General features: G+C 40.5%; 1 protein-coding gene across 13 annotated transcripts in view; it reads right to left on the bottom strand.

Moving 5' to 3' along the window:
• Nucleotides 1-25,910, bottom strand: part of LOC134602633 (sodium- and chloride-dependent betaine transporter-like) — a 210,192-nt gene that overhangs the window by 7,107 nt on the left and 177,175 nt on the right. For 7 of the 13 annotated variants that reach the window (XM_063447723.1, XM_063447721.1, XM_063447715.1 and 4 more), the window contains exons 2-8: nucleotides 16,679-16,893; nucleotides 15,197-15,331; nucleotides 6,057-6,197; nucleotides 5,099-5,180; nucleotides 3,367-3,499; nucleotides 2,072-2,206; nucleotides 52-155 (exon numbers count right to left, since the gene is read on the bottom strand). In XM_063447723.1, the coding sequence (XP_063303793.1) occupies nucleotides 52-155; nucleotides 2,072-2,206; nucleotides 3,367-3,499; nucleotides 5,099-5,180; nucleotides 6,057-6,197; nucleotides 15,197-15,331; nucleotides 16,679-16,889 (941 nt within the window). In that variant the 5' untranslated portion in view covers nucleotides 16,890-16,893. Of the gene's footprint in view, nucleotides 1-51; nucleotides 156-2,071; nucleotides 2,207-3,366; nucleotides 3,500-5,098; nucleotides 5,181-6,056; nucleotides 6,198-15,196; nucleotides 15,332-16,678; nucleotides 16,894-18,215; nucleotides 18,290-25,910 lie in introns of all 13 variants that reach the window. The other 6 variants (XM_063447718.1, XM_063447713.1, XM_063447719.1 and 3 more) reach the window with 1 other exon arrangement.

The following is a 25,910-nucleotide window of genomic DNA, read 5'->3' as shown; positions in this document are numbered from 1 at the left end:
TAAGAACGATTTACAAAAGTTTCTATTTGAGCTGAAGAATATGAAGATCACCTGTAGCAGTTGTTGTTATATTTGTTGTAACTCCCCAGTGCGGTCAGACAGCCTTGGCACATGGCATATGAGAAAAAGATCTGAGTCCCTGCATCCATCCACACCTGCAAAAGATCCCATAAACATATATATAATTGAGACAATAACATGTAACCATACTGGGGGTATTATATGTAAATACACATAAAGATATGCTAAGATTAGTGAATAAACCATCAATATCTGGGTAATGTAAAGCAGTGGTCAGCTTAAAGAGACACTATAAGCAACACAATTACTCACTTAATGGAGTGGTATTGCTGTTTAGATAATGCCTTTGCAGTTTAAATTCTCCATTCTTTGCCATTTAGAAGTTTAAAGGACATACATAACTAATTAGAAAAAACTCTGCGGGCTATAATAAAACAGGTAAATATTATTTATTTATTTATTTTTAGCTGCTTTTTTCTTTTGCTTCCCACACTCACTTCGGGGGGGAAACGTATCTAACCAATCAGTGCTCTATCCCTGGGAATGCTGGAAAAGTGCATTGGGCATGCCGGACAGATTTACACAAGGTCTCTTCACCTTATAACATCCTACAGGGAAGAAAACAGGGAGTCTGATCATGCAGAGCAGGCTCCGGATTCAAGTTTCTTTCTTCTGCTGCTACAATGATGATGAAACTAAGGTGGGTATGAAGGAGAGGGCGAGGTTGAAAAAACTTGCCTAGCTCAGAGTCCTGCCTTTTTAATGCAATCTGGCCAAGTTTATAGTAAGTTTATAAATGTTTATTACACAATTTTCCTGCTTTTCCTGTTTTATTTTGTATATTTGTTTAAAAGTGCTTCCTTGTGGATTTAAAAGAATGATTGTGAAGTGATGCATGTCTCTTACCTTCAGGGGTTATACCGTTCTCAATTGTTTTAACCCACAAAGTTGCATACAGCTCTGATCTCCCCTCCCTAGGTGGCATCCGGCTTCTGAAATTTCAGTTTCAGAAAGTGCGGATTGCCGCTGGGCAGGGGCGCCGTTGATTGCTGGAAACAGTCAGTTGACGCTCTCAGCCAATCAGTGACTCTCCATTCCATACGCACCACTACATCTGTTGTTGAGTCCCTGGGAAGGCTCTGGGATTTAGGTATCCTGTGAACTAGGCAACTAGGCTGATGTGTCAGTCATTCACAGGCAGTGCAGGGACTAAAGTTTTGAATAGGGACACTAGGTACTCAGACATAAACTCTTGTTCTACCTCCTTCGCAACTACTCTCACCTGTATATTATTTCTTCTGGAACAATCTTTGGAGTATGCCCTTTTTGAGAATCAACTTTTGATATTCTTATTTTAGGGAGGTTAGGTGGTCTACCACAGTGCCGTACACAGCTCATCCAGCTTCTTCATCACGTTGTCTGTTCGCTCTCCCATGGCCTGCAGGTCTATATGAAGCTCCTATGTGATGGCTTGGAAATCTGTTTGTAGAGTGGGTCTTAAATTTTGCTGGACAGGATCTCTGATTCGGTCTTCGATTGTGGGGAAGGTAAGTCTGCATAGGCACCCTCCTGCATATCTCTCAGTTTGTCTCGTCTGTGGTGAACTATCGTTTTCAGGCCTTCCATACACTTCTGATGTACCGGAGATGTTATGCTTTTTATTAGTTATGAGAGACAAGTGTGTAAATATTGGTCCAGGTTGCTGTAATCTTGTAGCTGTGGCCTAGTTGGTACTGGAGGTAGCCTAAAATGCGACTGTTCGAGCTGGCTTCCAAGACAAACACCCCATAGTCAGTTTAATATAGAATTTCTTACCTCATACTCTATTAATAGCCTGTTATCACCTAGTCTAGTAATAGTCTGCTAGAGACCATATTTATTTGCTAAGATAGATGGTTCAAACTGTATTTGTGTACTGTTTGCTTAAGCCTTAATGTGTATTTTATAAATATTATGATCTTTACAGCAACACCACTATAAATAAATGAATGTTCTGGATGTTCTCCAATTCCTCTATTTTTCAAAGTGGGGAAAATAGTCTACTGCTCACCTGAGGATCTCTGAGCCTGCTGATGTCTGGCTGCAGATAAAATACAATCCCATCATATGCCCCAGGCAGTGTGATCCCACGAATAAGCAGGATAATAAGCATCAAGTATGGAAAGGTAGCTGTAAAATATACAATCTGAAAAAGAAAAAAAGAGAAAGCAGTGAGATGATACACTTGCACCACTCTTGATGGTACCAGTCCCCACTTTTGTTTTGCAGGTATAAACACTAGATGCCTTGGTTCCAGACGCAGCAGAGACAGATATAGAAAAAGAACAGGAACGTTTATTTTGTGGTTACCATGAAAAGAACAGGATCTAAAGGCACACTCCAGACCCCTAAATCATTTTAGCTTGCTGAAAAGCTTTATATATTATATGTGTCTTTTTTCATTTTGGAAATAGAGCAGATTTCAATAGAAATTTACACTTTTATAAATCAACCTGTTTAAACCTGCCGACTTTCAATCAGACAACGGTCATATTACTTCCTGGTTTGGTTAGTTCAGTTGAGCTAAACTTAAGAGGCAGCAATTGCCCAGAGCACTGGCCTTGCAAAGACTTCTCATTGATCTGAATTGGCCACTCTGTGATTGGACAGCTACAGAAAGTATGGGCAGGGTTACAAGAGTAGTGCTTGCAAAGTCAGCAGATAGGTTTTGCAAGCTGTTTTTAGATATAACTCCAATGAAAACATGCAAAATTAAATGCATGACAATTTTCATTTGGGGTATATCTACTAAATTGTGATTTGTATTTATTTTGTTTTGGGGGCAGTGGAGTGTCCCTGTAACTGCAAGTCCTAAGCGTCCAGAACGGAGATGAGGAGGGGGGAAGTGGTCTTCAGGCAGGCTCCATAAATTGAGGGTTATTTATAAAAGGTACTGTGCTCAGCTTCTGTTTTTTTTTTTTTTAGACTCTTTTTTTTTTACCCTGTTTATTCCCTTATTTGCACCAAAATCTTATTTTATTTGCCTCTTGCATAGTTTTATTTAACTGTTCTATTTTGTTTATTTGTTTGATTGATAAATGTGTCTCTCTTAATGCATTCATTTCATTTTTTTTCATTTAATTGAGAATGTGCTTTTTTTGAGGAAATACAACTCACGTGTCTTATTTTGTGATTCAACGCTAAAGTGAACAAGAACAAAAGGAGCAAAAAGAGGAATAAAAAGAGGCAAAGGGGCATATTGCTTTGGTGTATCACAGAAAAAGAAGGTTCAGTAACAGTTTTATACATTGGAAAAGAACGCATTGAAACATCTTTATATAAAGGTGAACGCTATTCTAAACTCACCTTCCCAGTAGACTTGACTCCTTTCCAGATACAAAAGTAACAGATGATCCAGGCCAACAGCAAACACAATGCCAAGTCCCAACGAACAGTGCCAATATGCTCAATCCCATCAGATAGCCCCAGAGCTCGGTTTCTAATTAAAAACATATATTATTGGATATGTTCACATTGATCATGAGATATCCCCAAAAGTTCTCAAAACAAGTTCAGCTTAATGAAGCACTTTTGGTGTATATATCATGCCCCTGCACTCTCACTGCTCAATCCTCTGTCATTCAGGAGTAAAATCACTTTGTTTATTAGATTTATTCATCACATTTATTAGATTTAAAAACTCTTGCATAGACTCCATATGAGTTCACAACTAAAAAAAACTTACTGAATGAACTCAAACAACAGCTTAAAACTACCGCTCTCTTGCGGTTCCCTATCCGAGTTCAAGTGCGAGCTATAGATCACCATTCTGGCATCAATATTGACACTGACTACTCAGTGCTTCTTGACGCAAATTGTTATTCTGAAGGTGTTTTTGACCGCTACCATTGGTACTTTATTTCTACACCCAATGCCTGTGTCATTTTATGACGCCATGCCAGTCTGCTTCAATTCAGTGACACATGTGCACCTTGTGGCATAATTTGTGACGTGTTCCTTTAGGACCACTCTATCCACCCCTCCAGATTAGCACAGGGATAAGAAGGCTGCACTTTGCATGTCTGTTATTGGGGAAACCCTTATCTGTGTGTCTCTCCTGCTTGAATTCAGTCTAAGGGAAAGCAATGCCTGCAAAGGGACATTTGGAAGAACAGCACCAGCAGCCGACATAGAACCAAGAAAATAACAGAATGATTTATTGCAACAGTTTTGGACAGGCAATTAAAATTTGAGCTTCTAAAGTGATTTTTAAAATGAAGGTTTTATTCAGTATTTTCATAAATCTGTAGAGCTGATGAAAAAAATCACATGTAAATCTGATTAAAAAAAAAAAAAAAGACAGGTAAAAATGAAGGTTTGGGCACAAAATAAGCAACACATCAAAAGAATATTAGAAGTAAACGTGCCAGCAAAACTTTGATAAATCACCCCCCTTGTGCTACAAGATCAGTTTAAAAAATTAAACCTTTTTTTTTTTTATGGAGGCTGTGTGAGTCACTTGCAGGGAAGGTGTGGCTAGGGCTGCATAAGCAAAGTTATTTAACTCCTAAATGGCAGAGGATTGATCAGTGAGACTGTAGGGGTATAATGTATCCACCACAATGGCTCTCCTTTTACTTTTCCTCTATAGCACAGACTTTGTGAATGTGAATGATATCTGGCTGAAAAAGCTATTAATAGCTAATGGGCATGTCAAGAACTTAGGTCAATAAGAAAATGCCCAGTCTCAGTATATATTTCAGACCTGCTCAGTTCAGACCTGCTCGTTCCTAGGAATGACTTTTTATATCACCCTTGTAGTCTGTTTTAGGATGCCTGAGCCTCAACAACATTCAGTACTCTTACAAGCAAAGAGAGTCAAATTTTGGAAATGGAGTCTAGAGACCCACTATCTCAATATTTCACCAGCACTGGAAAAGGCTGAATGTGTGGCTTGAACATAGTTAATCAGTAAATGGGTTAATCAATAGATGGAGGGAATTGTATGTTAGAAGGGGGTTGCATTTGTGTCTGTATACTTAATATCACACATATATATAATATATACAAAATTTCACTTCTGATGCATCTCACGTACTCCCAAAATTCCACAACTGGGGATGTAGCATTTGATGGAAATGTCAAGTTTTTCGATTTTCCGATGATATCAACACAATGCTCTATTTTAAATACAAAGGTAGAAATTAGCTTTGTGAACTGCACATTTAACATATCATTGTATCTCTAATGCTAAATATCTACTGTATTTAAATCTAAGGTTGCCCTTTCATGATCAGCAGAGTGACACAAATTTATTTAAACCCCATTCTAACAATTGGTATTAAGGCTAGGATAAAATGATATTAAACATGAAAGCAGCATTGAGACTGGTCATAGGCAGCCTGGAAAGCTTGGTAGCTCTGTATCTAGTGAGCTACAATTCATGCAATACAAAATATATCATAAAACAATAATTAAGAATTATAACAGCAGGACAGAGAACGGTTAAGATCCCACAGGACAATATGCAGGTAATTAGTTTGCCCCTCCACTCCATCCCCTGCTTCATTCTTCACATAGGAATAGTTAATGAGGCAAAGAAAATTTGTGGTTCCCGCACCCTAGAAAGTACTAAGGTGCTTTATGGCAGGAACAATATGATTTGAGCCTTCTTCAGACAGCCATGGACAGTCATTGGAGAGTGCCCAATGCCACCAATATGAAGGCCCTTTCGGTAATACTGAATTATCCTATACATTACATAAACTTCGAATATATTGGAGTTTATTTTCCTTTTTGTGACTTCTCTGTTCAAACTATGACTAGGCCACTATAGCATTAGGAATACACATCTGTATTCTTAATGCTATAGTGTCCCTTTAAGGTAACGGACTACTGTTATGTATAAATACAAGGTCCTCTAATGGAATGTTACTGATTCCTATATACTGATCTGCCTTCTGACCCTCGCTTGCCATTATTAACCATGCAACAACCTGTCTTGACTGCACTCATCAGAGGTTCCCATTTCCCAACCCCTTATCATGAAGGTGTACCTGTGTTCCAGGTGTGGTTACAGCTGGCCCAAGGAAGCTCAGATGAGAAGGAGTTGATGAAGTAAAATATAGCCCACGTTAGGATAACAATGTAATAGACAATGAAATAGCACACTATCACCTGAGAGGCATATCCAATACCTGTCACAAAGCAGAAACAATTACATTCAGAAAACTTAATGGTTTGAGACAAGTAAAACAGTGCTAACACAGAGACATTTCTCTCATTCCCGTATATTATTCACTATTTCCACTTAACATTCATTTATAACATTAGTGTTCCTCTCCTAGTTTACATTATGGGCCCCCATGTGAACGAGAAAACAAATGAAGTTACTTTTACTGAACTTACCTTTTGTCCAGTGTCATCTTGATAAAACATAATACTGTTTCATTATTTATGGCTATTTTTAAAAAGGAGATAAATTGGAGAGGAGAGGACTATTTTTGTGAACGGCGAAAATTCAAAACGAAATGGATCTTTGAAATGAAGACCCTGGCCCATAGGATTCTGAATCTTGATTTTGAGTATTTTTTTCTCTTTTCTATCTTTCTCCATTTAAGTTGTGTTTTTTTTTTTATTATTCTTTATTTTTGCATTGACAGCACGATTGTCATAGTAGTCACACATTGGCTTGTGCAAACGCCGCTTCTCCACCAAATACAGTTATTACATCAAAAAAAAATCTGCAGTGTGAGTTTTGGTAAGCATAAATTGATCCGTACTGTCAATGGGTTTTTACCGTGTACAAAAAGTTAAAAACTAAAACATTATTAAAAAGGTTAAAACAAAACAATTAACTTGTTACATAATTGCGTTGCTTGTCTGTTGCTCTTCTGCTTGTGGCAAATATGATACCCCCCTTCCCGCTCCACCACTAACTCTGTTGTGGGCTTCAGCTATCCTTGTCTTCCTTGCCTCCCGGGAGTCCCCCCTGACACCCCCAAGCGCCCACAGGCCAGGGCTCCTTCTGGGTTAAGTTGTCTTTTTTTCTTGTATTGGTACAAAGATATAAATATATAAACTTTATAATAATGCTATTGGTTTTATCAATATAGGATAAGGTTATAAATGGCGGAGTAAGGACTAGATACTGTTAGATACTGCATGCTTTTGGATACGTTTGCATAAGTACTCTACACACACAAGGTGTCTCTCGTAAAAGCACAATCTGCCTAGGGCAGTGAAAGTCTGTACCAACCCTGAGAGGTAACTCTGATAAAAATACAACAGCATTTAAGGATAATTCTACTGAAAACGTTGAGAAACAGTGCTTTTAACAGACTGCGGGAGGAATACAAAATGATATGGAAAATTGCAATGCTAAAATTGTCCACTAGGTGGTAATGTTTCCATCAGATTAGTCATTTGTTAGGATGCTTCACTGCAAGACAAGGCAATACGAAGACAATGATCTGAAAAAGTAAGTTGAAGGAACACTCAAATTAAAATATAATATATAAACAGTGGAGTCTGATCATAATTTGTTATACCCCCACACACTCATACTCTGTAGCTCATGGAGTCATGTTTACTCATACTCAGTAACACAGACACAGAGTGATCTACTGTTTACACAAACACTGACCCATACACACAAACACTCACTCCAACACACTCCAACACAAACACACTGTACGTCCATTTAAATCTCTTGCTTACAAGCTGCTGCCTGGATGCCTTCCTGGTCCACTCCTAACTCTCAGCATGTTTCTTTTTCCCATTTCACTGTCCTCTCATGGTTTTCCTCCTATTTCGTCCAACGCTTATTCAGTGTCTCCTTTTCTAATGATACCTTCTCCCTTTGTCCAGTCTCAGTTGGAGTCCCCCAAAGCTCTTTTATTGGTCCCCTTTCATTTTGTCTTTATACTGCCTCTCTTGGCAAACTTATTACCTCATTTGGATTCCAATACCACCTGTACGCTGATGACACCCAGGTATATCTCTCCTCTCAAGACCTCTCCCCAGCTTGTGCTGCAAAATGTCACCGCTTGCCTTTCTTCCATCTCTGATTGGATGTTTTCCCTGCATTCTGAAAAGTAATCTCTCTAAAACTGAGCTCCGTGTCTTTCCTCCTCATAATACTGATCCTCCTCTTTCTCTCTCCCTTCAAGTTAATGGTACCCGCATCAGCCCATCCTTGCAAGCGCGCTGTCTTGGTGTTATTTGGTGTTATAATTAAATCTGGCCTAACCTTTGAGCTTCACATCCACTCTGTTGCCAAATATTGTCGATTCCACCTTAAAAGCATTGCCCGCGCCCGCCCATTTCTTATCCAAGATACTACTAAGGAGCTTGTCCATGCTCTAGTAATCTCTTGCATTGACTATTGTAATTCTCTCCACTTTGGTCTTCCCAGAAACCGTAATACCGTAATGCCCCACTGTGGCAAAACTAGCCACTTCTGGACTCTAGTTAACAAAGGTTGTCCGTAGGCTGAATGTATTACTGTATATCATGGTTGTGTATGTACTATATTATGTCCGTTCGCATGCTGGTAGCCGTACGCTAACAGCATGCAAGCCTTTCGTTTGACGAAACACGGCTATCCGGGCCGTTCGCCAAACGAATGCGGGCTCCCCAAGTAGACCACACACTCACAGTCGTGTGGCACTAATTAACCGATTGCAACAATGTTGCAATCGGTAATTGAAGGCTCTCCTAGGTGGCCGTCGTTCGGCTACCGACCATGCGGCGGTCGGCCATCTTGGATCCTTGGTTTCTGCAGCGGTGTTCGGTCGTCGAGAGCCGGGAACTGAAAACGGCTACTCAATAACTCGAACACCGCTGGACTTCCAGAGCGTTCGGGAGCCCCGCGTTCGCCACATTCTGTTACCCATCGATGTTCGGTAGTTTTAAACCGAACTCGATGGATAAATGTAATTTGTGCGGCGTTCGGTTAGAATAGCTGGGATCTGAGCGGTATTCTCACTAAATGTGCCCGCAGACCCCAGCTATCTACCGAATGGTCATTCGTATAAAAGCAAGCAATATTGTGTGAAATATGGATTTCTATGTGAATTGTCAGTTTTGCTGCACGAGGGGATAATCCACTTAATCGTCCATTTTAGTGTGAGGATCCCTCTCGTGCAGCAATGCCTGTTGGGATAATCGTACTGCCTGATGGGAGAAATCCCCTGTAACATCTGTAAGGAAACCCCTTGCAAGGGGAACTGCATAAATATGGAAGTCTGTGAATAAAGCGAGTTAGTTGACTCCCAAACTGTGTTTCGTCCGGTTATTGGGAGGATTGGGAATATTGCCGTGCTTTCTAACTCTGACTGTGGATTACCTACAATACCAACGGAGATCGTGGACTATATTACTGCATTCCGTTACACCCACTACAGTCTGTAATGAATGCTGCTGCCAGACTGATTTTTTTTCTCCTTTCGCTCCTCTAATACCTCACCCCTCTGTCAGTCCTTACATTGGCTTCCTGTATCATATAGGAGTCAATTCAAAGTAATAATCAATACCTATAAAGCACTGAACAACTCTAGCCCCTCTTATATGTCTTCACAGATCCACAAGCATGCCCCTTCTCGGTCTCTCCACCCTGCCCATGACCTTCTCCTGTCCGCTGCTCACACCCGTATGGCCAACTCATGCTTGCAGGACTTCTCACAGACGGCTCCTTTCCTTTGAAATAGCCTGTTTACCACCATCAGACTCTCCCTTAGTCTCCATTTAAAACGTTCCTCAAGACCCATCTCTTAGGGAAAGCGTATGGCCTCCCAGAGTAACCTCCACCTTACATACTTGTCCCTTGCTCTCTCCTAAAGGGCAGCACTCTACTCTCTCACCCAGCTCTGCTTCACTCCCACCTTGTTTGATAGCTATCCCTGTCCTATTGTGTTTTATACCCCACTTCCTCTAGACTGTAAGCTCGTTTGAACAGGGTCCTCATCAATCTATTGTTCCTGTAACATTTTGTAATTGTCTCATTTATTGTTAAATCTCCCCCTCTTGTAATATTGTAAAGCGCTACAGAATATGTTGGAATTATATAAATACCAATAATAGTAATAATAATAATAATCTAATGAACCTCGGCTTGCCCACTTCTTCCCTGCTCATCTTGGCCACTGGTATGTGATGTCATGATGTATCCGGGCAACCTTCAGCATTGGGCGTTGAGAGGACCAACAGGCTGCTGCAGTACCTCACACTTGCTCTTCATTGGTGGCATTCTGTGGCCAAAAAAGCTTTACCACAACTCCAGGTTAGAACAGCCACCGGGCATATCTTGGCTGTCCTGGTTTAGTGATGGGCTAGTCCTGCCTGCCTCCGTTCAATGAGCAGGCATGCCCCTTTCCAGGGCAGGTCTGGACATTATGGGTATCGTCCATGATGCAAGCTGAGTCCCTGATAACCCCACCCTGTCCTGCTTGCTACACCGCCCAGTGTTGGGAGGTACGATTACCCAGTATGTTTTTCAAGGGGTTCCAGACATACACCCATGCAAGCAACATTAATTTAATTAAGGGGAAAAGAGGAGAAATATGGTGCAGTATATCAAACGTTCGTGACCTCAGAGGTCTTGTTTTTTCCCCCTTTTAGTAGCATTCAGAGCCCAAACCTGCCATGTGCTATAGGCAGCATTTTCTATACATTCCAAGCCATGACCATTCCAATCAAGTGGTGCAACTGTCAGCCGCCATACACCTCCGGTACACCTCCAACCTCGTTTTATAAACTTTTCTAGCCTGGGGAAAATAACAGACGACGACGTGAAGGCAGGTGATTCAAGGGCTACGGATTGGTTGATTGGACCCCGGTAACAACAGGAGGGACTTTTAAATAGGGCTTCGGCTCTGGACATTCTACAACACTTTATTTTGTGTATTATTTGATTGTACTTGTGTATTATTTAACTTTATTGCTCCTGAGGAAATCTACATACAGTAGACGAAACGCGTAGAACTTATTTTGTTATTTTATTCTGTTTTTTACTTTTTATTTTTTAATATATATCTTTGCCTGACATGCTTGTGCCTAACCTCTACCACACGTCACCTGGACAGAGGGAATGTAGAGACAAATTGATGGGCTTTTTTACTGCGTGCATATCGTAAGTGTACTGAATAAAGCGTGTTAATTATATTTTTAAGCAGTGCTGTGCTATGTCCATTTATATATCTTTTCCATGCATCTATGGATACTGAGATCTGAGAGATGGTGAAGTCCTGAAAATTTAAAGCAATATCGATGTGCCTGAACAATGTATTCAGTCTGTGAGTGCAATATTGTTATAAGGGGCCATTTTTTGTCGTATGGTATTTCCCTATGAGTTTTTTCTTTTCTCTTCATATTTAGCTGTATCTTATGTATATATGTAATACTTATTTTAAATGTGTGGTATACTTTTAAACATTGTTTTCCTCCCTACTTTTAAAGATTATAGTTTTAAATTTACTCAGATGTACTTTTAATTGAGAAAAGGGGTCACATGACCTATGATGTCTTTTGAGCGTCTTTTGAGCATCTTTTTCACATTTTCCCCTCATTTCTCTTAAGGTATAAACAGTGGCGTACATACCAGGGTCGCAGGGGTCGCAGCTGCGACCGGGCCCGGCCCACCAGGGGGCCCGGCCGCCCCTGCGACCCGGTATGTACGCTCTGGGCCAGCCTCTTCTCCTGGGGGGCCCAGGAGCCGGCCACCTCCGGGCCCCCCGAGGCTGGCCCTGCTTACACCCGGCGGCTGGCGGGTGCGCGAGGGAGCACTCTCCCCTGAGTGCTTCCTCTTCAGCTCCCTCGCGCACCGCACTGATACCGGAGCCGGAAGATGATGTCATCTTCCGGCGCTGGTATCAGTACGCGGCGCACGAGGGAGCTGAAGAGGAAGCACTCAGGGGAGAGTGCTCCCTCGCGCGCCCGCAGGACCAGCCAGCCCGCCGGGTGACCGCCCCCCCCCAGGAGCCCAGCAGCACCACTGGACCCCAGGGAATCCCCTCAGCACTCCAAAAGGTAAGGAGGCTGGGGGGATTAAATTAAAAAAAAAAACATGTGTGTGTGTGTGTGTGTGTGAGTGTGTTAGTGTGAGTGTGAGTGTAAGTGTGTGTGTGTGTTAGTGTGTGAGTGTTAGTGTGTGTGTGTGTGAGTGTTAGTGTGTGTGTGTTAGTGTGTGTGTTAGTGTGTGTGTGTTAGTGTGTGTGTGTGTTAGTGTGTGTGTGAGTGAGTGTTAGTGTGTGTGTGTGTGTGTGTGTGTGAGTGTTAGTGTGTGTGTGTGTGTGTGTTAGTGTGTGTGAGCGTTAGTGTGTGTGTGTTAGTGTGTGTGAGCGTTAGTGTGTGTGTGTTAGTGTGTGTGAGCGTTAGTGTGTGTGTGTTAGTGTGAGTGTTGGTGTTTGTGTTAGAGTGTGTGTCTGCTAGTGAGTGTGTTACTGTGTGTCTGTTACTGAGTGTGTTTGTGTGTGTGTGTGTTAGTGAGTCTGTTTGATGTCTGTTAGTGAGTGTGTGTTTGTCAGTGAGAGTGTATGTTTTGTAAGTGAGTGTGTATGTATGTCTGCCGCTGAGTGTGTCTTTGTCAGTAAATGTGTGTGTCTGTTAGCTAGTGTGTATGCATTTGTTCGTGAGAGTGTGTGTGTGTGTCTTCAGCACTTACCTTTCTCCAGCGCCGGACTCCCATGGCGCTGGGGATCCCTCCGCCTCTCAGCTCCGAATGCGCATGCACGGCAAGAGCCGCGCACGCATTCAAACCGCCCATAGGAAAGCATTACTCAATGCTTTCCTATGGACGTTCAGTGTCTTAAAATGGCGCAAGCGCCTCTAGCGGCTGTCAGTGAGACAGCCACTAGAGGCTGGATTAACCCTCAGTGAAACATAACAGTTTCTCTGAAACTGCTATGCTTTCAGCTGCAGGGTTAAAACTAGAGGGACCTGACACCCAGACCACTTCATTGAGCTGATGTGATCTGGGTGTCTGTAGTGGTCCTTTAAGTGTGTGTGCATCTGTATGCAGTGGCGTACATACCGCGGTCGCAACCCCTGCGACCAGGTGCCCGCCGCCATGTGTTGCTGCCCCGGCCCGCGCAGAGTGGGGGGGGGGGGGGCCCACGGATCAATTTTTGCACCGGGGCCCCATGGGTCATGTGTACGCCACTGGGTATAAATACAGTGAAGGTCCCATATCCCTGTAATGCACTTGAAGAAGTCTACCCATTAGGTGAAATGCGTTGTGTTTTGTATATTTGTTCCCATATTTGCTTTTATTTATGCGCGTAATGAAGTGTAATCTATATTATACTCCTGGACCTTCCTGATTTTTATGACGATAATACATAATTTTCCCTGGTGGAGCATTTACCACCCAAGCGTTTTGGGTTCAGCAAAACTGTCTTTTTGCTCTAAAAAAAGTGAGTACATTTTTACTTGCTCTTATAACCACACGGTGTGCACTATATTTTATATTTAGTTTTTTATATCTACGGTGAGGATTTTATCTACCATATAAAAAAACAAGTCTGCACCTACATCCCAAGAGTGGGGATTATGCTCTTGTATTTATGTTACATATGCATACCTGATTCGGTCAGACCAAGATTTCATCATTATATCCATAGGCAGGGATTGTACTACCCAGGTGCTACATGTAGCGCTAAGACTAAGAAATGGCTCTCTACACGGTAAATGTATTTCCTTCTGTTTTTCATTTGGAAATTACAGCATACCTGACTGTTTAAGATTGCCACCACTGACCACCAATGAAACTCCTTCAAAAATTCATACCCCGACGTCACTTCTGCCAACCACGGACCGGGTTTGACGTTCTGCATCTTAATATCTCTGAACCACAAATAGTTGATTACAAATTAAACAATTAGGAATAGTAAATCAAATTATCCAATAGGGGCTCCCCAATCACAGGTGTTTCTAGGTCATACAAGAAGTTTTAGAAAACCTGAACTTATGATTGGTTACTTATACACCACATGATCCTAAAGGGGAGGACTCATGAAACTGACTGAACATTTAAAAAGCAAAAGATTCCTGAGGCTACACCACAGCTGACTGAGGACCATCTGCACCATATATTTCTTTTTTTTTTTTTTCTTTTTATATGTGTCTCCAAGTATATATTCCCAAGTGTGTTATTACACTAAATTGATGGGGTAAGTGGACCCCCCTACTATTTTACTATTTTACATTTGTATAGCACTCCACTAGTTGGTGTATATTTTATACCATATATTTTTAGGCCAATTGCTATTTGTTCACAGAGTGGCTATTTTGTACAATATTGTGTGTTCTTCTTATCATCAGCAGAGCTACCATTATATACCACATATTTGTATTTAGAATATTTGAGGAGATCTTCTGGATAGTCTCTTCTGCTTAAGGAAAACTTAGTTCAAACATTTTTTTCATTGCACGGTTTGCACTTTATTTTTGTGTTCAGCTACATATTTTAAGAACACACATTTATAAGAAATCTGCTCCTTTAGTGTGTTCCACCAAAATCTGCAGTGTCATTGCAATTGATCTAACGCCATATGCAGCAGTGAAACGTCCTGCAGCCAGTGATAGTGACCCATGGCTAACTACGGGTTACAGATTTGGAACCATGCCACCCTGCCCAGTCAGTGCAACTCTGGCAAGTTTGCAGAAAGAATACAATGCAAGAAAAGCATGTGTTCTGTCTAAAAACATCGAACTTGGACCTGGCTTGATTAAAATGGGTCAAATCTTTAACACACAGTTAGGAGGTCTATTCACTAAACTCGGAACTGTAGCAAACCCCATCGGAATTGTAAAAGTTATTTTAAAATATCTGATCGGGAAAAATTCTACAAATCAGCTATCTTCAAATCTTGGCTATTTTAGACTACATTTTGCTTTGGGGGCTTCAATTCACTATAATTCAAACTTTAATGAAAATACCATTTGATGTCCCAGCCTAAAGAACCATGTATTCACTAATTACAAAAATAAGTAAAGCCTTGTGAGCGAAACCTGCTAAAGCACTGATGTCAAAGAGCTCTCTGAGAAGCTGAGACAATGTTACTACAGGCAGCATCAGTCTGAAATCGTACCATGGTTAACAGATCACAGAAACCTTTCAGATACAAGTGTTTTGACTCATTATGTAAACATGCAAATTAGGCAATTCACTGAAAATGTTTAAATCAAACGAACTGACCTTCAAACAGAGGGCATATTTTCCTCCATGCTGTGATCCCACCTTGACTGGTGTACTGACCCAGAGCTGTCTCCAGGAAGAAGACAGGGATTCCACAGGTAAAGAAGAATATGAGATATGGAATGAGGAAGGCTCCTATATGAGAAGAACAGAAATATGTCATGTAATATCAAACACCATCATGCCTACTGCGGCTTATTCTCTACCACTAACTATTCATGCACATTCTGGATCACTAACAGGAACAATTAAAGGAAAAATATCACTTTCCAGGATTTTTAATATTTTGTTGACTTATGCCTCTACTTAACAAATATATCTTGAGGTATGAAAAATGTAATTAAATGAAGAAATCCGCCTCTCTTAATTCTGCAAATGAGTGCCTACATCTTAGCTCTGCCGACCAGATTGATATTAACTGGTGAGATAACTCAGTGGGTTAATGCATCATCAGTAGAGTCTTTTCAACCCTTGGGGGACACATGTTTAAAACCTGGCAGGTTGACCTCATCCTTCCAGCGAAGATAAAATAAATACCATTAAATTGTGTAACAATAACATCCCCTGGATGTTGGGCAAAAGTAGCATCCCTTGGGAACCAGAGTGTATCTTTTCAAATAATTTTTATTAAAGTTTTACATATTTGTATAACAACAAGAATATAAACATTGTATTGGGGGTAGGAAGGGAAGGGGAACTTGGAAATGGAAAAGAATAACCATCCAGTATTGCAATCGGCATAACAGTGTATATGGCAAAAAAATAAATAGAAAATAGTAATAATTTTACATCAATGCACTTTAATAATAAATATGTCAAAGACCATATGCTGCTTTGATTTTTTCTTCCCACTTATCCCAATTGTATTTTAATATTGGGAAACCACGCATATTAGCTCTATGTGATAATTCGTGTGCCTTGTTTTCTAGAATCAAATTAAAAACTTCTCTGAGAGATGGCACATCTTGGGACTTCCAATGTCTAGGTAGAACCAGAGTGTATCTGAATGTACCTTTACTGGTTAAACGCTTTGTTATTATTTGACTGAATCATATGTCACTTATCTGTGCCCAAACAAATCGATATTTAGCTGTGGAGTCTTATTCAATTCCCTGACAGATCAATTTGTTCGGGCGCAGATTAAGAGGCATTTGATTAGTTCTTACTGCTGAAACTAATTTGTGCAGAAGCCTAATTTGCACTATGTGCAAGAGACTTGAGTTTATTACTTGGATTTTTATTATATTGTGTCAATATTATTTACTATGCTTATTTAACTTTCCTTTATTCAAAATATATAGGTTAATGCTACTATATGCATTAAATAAACAACTTCTCTAAATAGGTGATGTTCTCAATCCTACATGGAGGAGCAGTAATAAGTGTGACGTTATGACTGCTAACACTGTAAAGATATTTTACAAAATATTTCAGATGAGTTCTCAGGGACACAAGTTTAACGTACTGTGCAAATATACTCACCGCCTCCATTTTTGTAGCAGAGATAAGGAAATCTCCAGACATTTCCTAACCCAATTATTGTCCCAGCAGCAGATAGAATAAACTCCACCTTGTTGCTCCACTGCCCCCTGTCTTCAGCTTTGAGTTTCTCCTCTGTACAGTCCGCTTGATTAAATAAGGAATTCAATGTCTCTGTCCCATTCCAAGTGTCATCACATTCCTTCTGGCCCATTGCTCTATGGTGGGGGGGGGAGAAGAGTTTATTTGTAACAGCTGATACAGGACTGAGACATCATACCATACGGTTTAAATTTGATTGATACATTAATTCACAAAGATAGAGCAGAGAATCACAAACAATTAGGATTAAAAGTGTAAAAGAAAAATGCTGGGCGAAAAAGTACAATAAATTTGACCTTTTCATAATCTAATTTACAGCTCACCAACAATTATAGAACAAATGTCTAACCAATCACCTAAAGAATGGGGGATACCCCAGAAATTATTAAATTATCTAGAAAGTGTAATTAGACTTGTTTTATATATATTTATTATGTTTCAATATCATATGATGGCACTCTTCATGAATGACACAAAAATCTAGTAACCTGGAGAATAAAAAATAGTATTTCAACTATATGATTAGAAAGAAAGGGATATGTGCTCAGTGATTCCAAAATAAGAAGTAACTTTGTTATACATAGTATAATATTGTATGTGTGTGCATTTGTTACTAAGACTGAAGTACATTCCTGTCGCCAGGGAAATAAGAGGAAAATAGACACACAATATAGGAACCCTTACCACAACCTGGCTAATGGAATAGAGATCTCATAGAACAAATGAACACAGAAAAAGTTCTCAAACAGATGCTATGTAAAAAAAAAAAAATCATCGCAGTTACAAGGAATAGTAATAAATATTTGTGAGGTAACTCCTAAATATAATGCTAACCCAATATAAAAAGTGTGATTCAAACCAAAGAAAACTTTCATATGATTATATATGATTGGCACCTGGTAGGTGTTTTCTAATAAATTAAAAACAGATATGAAATGGATAGCATTCAAGTCTGATCTAAGATAAAGGGTAAAGCTCCCATGCAAGTGAGAGAAATAGATAGAGCTATGCAGATCAATAAAAGGAGACGATAGCTCCTAACTGTATATCTGTCTAAAATATCATAAGGCTCCATGTAAGCTCTCTCCCAACATGCATTATGCCATGCTCATAAGGAAGTCAAAGGTCAGGAGGTGAGATGTCTAAACCTAGCAACTGGGTAGCCAATGCTTCCAAGGTACTAGAAAAGGCCCCATCCCATGGGCACCGTGTGGAGCTACTTTCACTATCAATAGGGGAAGACCTAGTGTCCCCCCAAAGGGCCCAAGCCATTGGAGACAGGTGAGGCCCTTAATAACAGCATGCCCTTGCCCCGAATGACATGGGGTCCCAAATGCCTCAGCTCCCCTTAAAATAAATTAAAGTCCCTACCTAGCCCTCTCACCCTAAAGTAGTGAGGGAGGAGCCAATAAATCTAAAACCATCAGAAATTACTCACCATCAGAAGTCTTCTTTCGTCTAATTCTTCTATGCTTCAGTCCCAAAAAAGGCCAAATTAAAATACAAAATAACCTTATAAAGAATACAATTTTCTCACACATTCAGTCTGTAGTGTGAGTGCTTAGACAAGCTAGGTGGTCACTGTTCTTTTCCTGTTTAAATTTTGTTATAATCAAAATGAATTTAGAAAAAGTCTACCCTACTCTATAAGGGTAGAACCAGTCAAAAAAGGAAGCATACCATTGGTCAAACAGTGTAAAGGCATAGATCAAAATAACCTTTAATAGTATTTGTATGTATTAAATGGTATCCCAATAGTCCTTTTTCTTAAAGGTATATACCATCCAATGTCACACATGACCAGGGTAAGATTGATCAAATGAATGGATGAGACTTACCAAAGGCTACAGTAGTGCTAGAACTAGATATCGTACCCTGACAAAGCAAGAAAGGTATATATATGAAATTAGTCTGCAAATGTTTCTGATGTAAATAGTAAATACTATCAATACCTAGATTCTACAGTAAGCATTGTAAATATAACACAGATTAGTATTAAAGATGAGGGGTATATATGAAGTCTAATATAAGCCAGTGAGGGACTATATGTAAAGGGGAGAGGAGAATAACTATATGCAGAGATCTAAAAAGAAAGTGCAAAATAACTAGTTCTGACAAATAACCTGAAGGCATATATATCCTAAGAAATAAATGGTATAGTCTGTCTAGTCCGTTTATGGTCCTGAGAAGATTCTTCCAAAAGAGACTCACACTTTTTTAAGGCATTTGTTGGGAAACCCTTTATCTCTGAAATGTTGTCTTAAAATCTTTCTCAACACTGGTACAGTTCTTCCTAAAAGGACCACTATAGGCACCCAGACAACTTCAGCTTAATGAAGTGGTCTGGGTGCCAGGTCCAGCTAGGATTAACTCTTTTTTCTATAAACATAGCAGTTTCAGAGAAACTGCTTTGTTTATAATAGGGTTAATCCAGCCTCTAGTGGCTGTCTCATTGACAGCTGCTAGAGGACCTTCCACGCTTCTCACTGTGATTTTCACAGTGAGAAGACGCCAGCGTCCATAGGAAAGCATTGATAATGCTTTCCTATGGACTGGCCGAATGTGCGCGCGGCTCCTGCTGCGCATGCGCATTCAGCCAATGCCGGCAATATGGAGAAGGAGAGGAGGAGGAGAGTTCCCCGCCCGACGCTGGAGAAAGAGGTCTGGTAAAAAGAGCCTTGATCCTTAACGGTAAGAAAATGTAAAAATGGTCTGGTCACTAAAGTGGTTAAACAATAACTTGATAACTGCTCAAGAAGATAAATCTGCTAATTAATAGTGGGGAAAAAACAGAAAGGAGGAAAACAAAGAGAGTATTAGTCAAGTTATATAAATACAAATGGCAACAAAAAAGACAGTCCAAAAATGCTAAGAAAATCAATCCTTATGAAGAAGAAAAAGAAAAATCACAAAACAAATCGGTGATGAGCTATCACGCATCACCAGCAATAGAAGATAAAATAGTGTCAAGTAGAAGAATAAATTCACCAATAAAAACAAACAAATGAAGTACAAGTTAATAGTTCTGATGGAGAAAGGTTAGATGTGCCAGAGGACCCTTTAGAGCGAGAAGAAATAACTAAATAATTCCTGATAAAAATCTTAGAGGAACACAGAGATTCTATTAAAAAAGAAATGACTTATTCCCTGAGAGAAATGAAAGAAGAAATAAAACTTTTACATCAGAACATTCAGGAAAACCAAGATAAAATTTAATCAATTGTCTTTGATATGTCTAAACAACAATATATACAGGAAATACAAACAAAAAACTAATAGAGATGGAAAGAAAAATCGCAGATCTTGAAGACAGATCAAGAAAAAACAACTTGAGAATTAGAGGTGTTCCGGAAGAAATAAAAAATGACGAACTGAAAGAATATCTCTACAAATACTTCAAAGAAATAGCAGAGGACTTAGGAGAAAATGATCTACTTAGGGCAAGAGCTCATAGATTGTATAAACCTACAACAGTATCTCCCCAGTCACCAAGGGACACAATAATCTGCCTTCATAACCATATATATATATATATAGAATTTGGAAGGCCAGAAATTTCGCGCCCAAAAATAAGGTTAAAATTTTAATATCTGAGGATACTCAATGATTTATCAAACTTTACCCAACAACAAAGATGGAAACTAAAACCAGTGATTGACATACTAATCAAGGAGAATATATGATTCACCTGGCAATATCCAGCAAAAATCCTACTAACTTTTAAAGAAGAAAGACACATCATAGCAACAAAAGAACAATGGATTCAACTACTAAATAAATGGAACATTGCAAGGGATAGTTACCAGAAATAATAATACCTGCAAGAAATAATTAAGTGGGTTTGGGAGATATGGAGGAAGGGGTGGGGGTGAATGGGGTAGAGAGATGAGGGGGGGGGGGGGTCCAGAATTAAACAATGAATAGAAAATTGAGTAGAGCGTTATAGAGCCCCCCCCCCCCGAAGAAGGAGGAGTTGATTTAAAGATTAAGTGAATTCTTAAATTTGTCCAAAGGAAATAGGAACATATTGAGGCATAGCTCTTTTGAATGGGTCGTCCCCCCCCCCCTCTCCTCCCAATGTATGGGTTCCTCACTCCGTTTTCCTCCTACCTATAAATTGGCGCCTTTCCCCCATGACTTCCTGACCTATATCCATCTGAATTTTACTTGGCTCTTATGAGATAAATTTTCGCGAGCAGACCTCCTCCGGAATAATATCCTGATTAACCTCATTAGCTCTAAAGGGAGTTTATCCTTTCAGATTTTCAAGTTAAGATGGGCCAGAGGGAGCTCCTAAACAAGGATGGTCTCTCGACCTATCTATGTATGAATTAGTTGTGTGAATGCGTATGTGTTAAGGGGAAATTAAGGGAAAACCAAAGATTTAAAGTTTTTTAATGTAAAATTTCATTTATAAAAGACGGAAATAAATGGATACACTAAACAAAAAAGAAATTGATATTGCACTAGTACAAGAAACACATTGGATACTGTCACAAAAAAAATATTTTTGACAACATTTTACACATCAATATTTTGCAAATTATAGTAAAAAAGCAGCGGCACTTTGATACTGATTAGAAACTCAATATCACTTAATGTTCTACATAAAGTAATAGAGAGGGAAGATATACTATCTTAGTATGTTTATTAGATAATATTCTTTATACAGTGGTGAATGTTTATGCACCAAATGAGAATCAGATTCAATTTCTTGAATCTCTTATGTCACATATTGAAAAAATCGTGCAGGGTTATTTCATTTTAGGAGGGGACTTTAACTCTTTTAGTGATGAATCAATGGATGAAAAAATTAAAAAAGGAAAAGAAATTAACACAAAACAAAAATTAGGAGCTAAAAGATTTAATAATTTTCTAAAAAAAAATATGATTTAATGGATATATGGATGATGTGAAATCCAGAAATAAAAAAATATACTTTTTATTCAATCCCGCATCATTTGTATTCAAGGATAGACCTATTCTTGACCAAAAAGAATCCCTTTAATGAAGAAATCACCTGTAAAATAGATATCTCAACTTGGTCTGATCATGCACCAGTCTTTTTAAAACTAAAAACAAATAAGAATAAAATTCATCAGGAATGGAGACTTAATGAATCGTTATTAAAACAAGAGAAAAATAGAGATAAAATTGCTAAAGAGATAAAAAAACTATTTAAAGAAAATAATAATCCCCAGACTTCAAAAGAAACCTTATAATGTGCATTTAAGGCATTTATAAGAGGTCACATAATAAAATTAGGAGCATATGAAAATAAAAATAAAAAAATTATCATACCAACAATTACATATTAAATTAGCCAAATTAGAAGCACAATAAAGAAAATCCTACAGAATTAAACATTAAAGAAATGATTAAAATTAAGGATGAAATAAAAATTAAAGCTACAGATAGGATTAATTTAAATCTACTTAATCTAAAACAAATGTGGTATGCACAGGGGAATAGAGCAAATAGACTCCTGACCAATAGGCTATTACAAAAAAAAAAAAAAAATAGAATCGATAAAATCATAGAAAAAGGTAAAATGATTATGGGTCCAAATGAGATTGCTGATAACTTTCAAAGTTTCTATAAAAGGGGGCTGATTATTTCAAATTATGCCCCTGCGCTGGCTCCATAGGACTGTGAGAGATATTCTAAACCCTGCATACCAACCAATTTTTCAAAAGGACAAAGTGGGACACTTTAATGTTAGGGCCCTAAATATTAGGGATGACTGGGAATGTGGTGTTCTAAGAAATTTCATGTTATTTGTTAATAACAATTTTGACAACTAAAATACAATTCAAAACACAAGGAATGCATCTTATTTACACAGACTGTGAAAATATGCTGATCTCTGGTATACAAATGTAGCTCCTAAAAAATAAGGACATTAAGATACTAAAGAGGAAGAGAGGGATTTGGACCTACAATAGGTACTGCCCCTCCTAAACAGTGATAGTTGAGTGGCATGTCCCTGGTTAACTAAGATCTGCAGCCATCATACAAATGCACATGTGGAACCCTATGCACTTCAGCTAATTTCCTAATAACATCTAAGCATATCACTCTCTGGTACTAGGTTCAGACAGGGCCGGCGCCACCTGTAAGGCGACCTAGGCAGCTGCCTAGGGCGCAACTTACCAGGGGGCGCCGGATCCCTGTCCTGCTGCGCCTCCTCATGCTGCGCCGCCTGAGCGCTTTAACAAGCTGCATGGAGGGCGGCCGGGTTTGAGTGACCGGCAGGAGGGAAGCGCAGAGCGCTCCCTCCTGCCGGTCTCTCCATGTAGCGTGGCCGGGCGGCGCGGAACGCGGGACAGGAACCTTTGTTTCCTGTACCCGGCCGCCGGCGGAATGACAGGAAGTGCTCACTGAGTGAGCATTTCCGGTCATTCCGCCGGCGGCTGGGTACAGGAAACAGAGGTTCCTGTCCCGCGTTCCGCGCCGCCCGGCCACGCTACATGGGCAGGAGAGGAGGCTAAGGGCCGCTAAGGGGGGGGGGTGGTATAAGGACCACTAAGGGGGGGTATAAGGACCACTAAGGGAGGGGGGGGGTTATAAGGACCTCTAAGGGAGGGGGGGTATAAGGACCACTAAGGGAGGGGGGGCTATAAGGACCACTAAGGGGGGCTATAAGGACCACTAAGGGAGGGGGGTATAAGGACCACTAAGGGAGGGGGGTATAAGGACCACTAGGGGAGGGATGGGGGGATAAGGACCACTATGGGAGGGAGGGGGGGATAAGGACCACTATGGGAGGGAGGGGGGATAAGGACCACTATGGGAGGGAAGGAGGGGATAAGGACCACTATGGGAGGGAGGGGGGATAAGGACCACTATGGGAGGGAGGGGGGGTAAGGACCACTATGGGAGGGAGGGGGGGATAAGGACCACTATGGGAGGGAGGGGGGGGGATAAGGACCACTATGGGAGGGAGGGGGGATAAGGACCACTATGGGAGGGAAGGGGGGGATAAGGACCACTATGGGAGGTTGGGGGGGTGATAAGGACCACTAGGGGAGGGGGGGTAATGACCACTAGGGGAGGGGGATAAGGACCACTAGGGGAGGGAGGGAGGGGGGATAAGGACCACTATGGGAGGTTGGGGGGGATAAGGACCACTAGGGGAGGGGGGATAAGGACCACTAGGGGAGGGGGATAAGGACCACTAGGGGAGGGGGATAAGGACCACTAGGGGAGGGAGGGGGATAAGGACCACTAAGGGGGGGAAGGACCACCAAAGGGGGGTAAGGAGGGAGGACTACTAAGGAGAGGGGAGGAGGGTGATTACCACTAAGGGGGTGGGGGGAGTAGGGGAAGGTCTACTAAGGGGTTTGGGAGAGGGAGGACAACTAAGGGGGGAGGGGGGAGTGAGAAGACCACCAAGGGGGACTGCAGAGGGACAGGGGGCCAAGGGAGAGCACTAAGTGACAGAAGGGGAGAACACGGAGGGACAGAAGGGAAGGGGAAATCAATAATTGAGGGGAGAGCACTATGATTTTTTTTAAAAAAAAAGAAAGAGCTGTTCCCCTCTCAGTCCCTATCCTACCCCACAAACCCTCTCTTTTACACTACACACATACACAATGCATCCCCCCCACACACACACAGAAACACACAATGCATTCCTACTCACACACAGACACACCCGAAACACACAATGCATCCCTTACGTTCTCTTACATAATTAATGCACCCCTTACATACACACACTGCATTCAATTACATACACAGAAACAAACCTTGCACCCCTTACACACACACACACCCAGAAACATACAATGCATTCCTTACACGCAAACACACACTACATCCCCTATAAACACACTACATCCCTTACACAAATTGCACACATAAAACATCCCCAACTCATGGATGGGCCATGTAGGTGGATTTATGGGTGGGCATTGTAGGCGTATGCCCCCTGGGGGCCCAGACCTTGAGCTGTGTAAGGGGCCCTAAAAAATGGAGCTGCTTCCTGTTCGTTAATTGTTGTGAGCACTGTTAAAAACAGTCTCCAGAGAGCCTCTTCTACACCAGACCTGTGGAGCCAGACTGAGCCCATCATCAGCCTCTTGTCCTCATCTGGTGGTAAGTAGGCAATCCAATGTATTATTAGTGGCACTAATCTCTAATTTACCTCACATTAAATGGATACTATAGTCACCAGAAGCACTACAGCATAATGTAGTGGTTCTGGTGTCTATAGCCTGTGCCTGTAGGCTTTTTAATGTAAACACACTGTCTTTTCAGATAAGACACTTTGTGAAGACTGGCGTTGGCCCATATGGCAGAGCATATGGGCGGGGCATTGTGATGTCACATGGTGGGCTGGACATATGGGGGGGCGGCAAATTTTTTTTTGCCTAGGGCGGCAAAAATCCTTGCACCGGCCCTGGGTTCAGACACATTGAACTCACCATTGCTCCTACAGAAAATAACATCTATGTAGATTGTAGAACATACTTACATCAGATCCATAAATGTTACAGCAATGTAGATTATACACATGCAGAGTTGAAGAGTTACATAGTTACATAGGCTGAAAAAAGATATGCATCTATCAAGTTCAGCTTTTTCCACTTCTGTTTTTGCTATTGATCCAAAAGAAGGAAAAATTAACAGTTTCAGAATTTTGCAACAAACTAGGAGAAAATCCTTCTGGACCCCAGAGTGGCAGTCAAATTTATCATTGGATCAAGAAACTGTTACCTCACCTATTAAAAACGATATACCTGAATATTATGACTTTGCAATTGTCCATCCAGTTGCTATTTAAACATCTGTAAAGACTTTGATAAAACCACCTCTTTAAACAGAGAATTCCACATCGTTATTGTTCTATAATTGTTTTTTCCCTTTACCTTCTGTCTTATGTAAAGTCCTGCTTATGAATAGATTTCCAGACAATGGTTTGGATTGGCCCCGAATATATTTGTGTAATGCTATCATATCCCCTTTGAGACACTATTTTTGTAAACCAACAGATTCAAATTTGGTAACCTCTCTTTATAACGAAAATACTCCATTCCTTTTATTAGTTTTGTAGCTCACCTCTGCACATTTTCTAGAGCCATTGGTTTATAAAGAGGCAAAACTATATTTCCTTCCCGAGAATGAATGC

The sequence above is a fragment of the Pelobates fuscus genome, chromosome 3 (genome assembly GCF_036172605.1).
Source record: "Pelobates fuscus isolate aPelFus1 chromosome 3, aPelFus1.pri, whole genome shotgun sequence".
In the NCBI taxonomy this organism is placed as follows: domain Eukaryota; kingdom Metazoa; phylum Chordata; class Amphibia; order Anura; family Pelobatidae; genus Pelobates; species Pelobates fuscus.
This window is presented reverse-complemented; position numbering and strand designations above follow the sequence as displayed.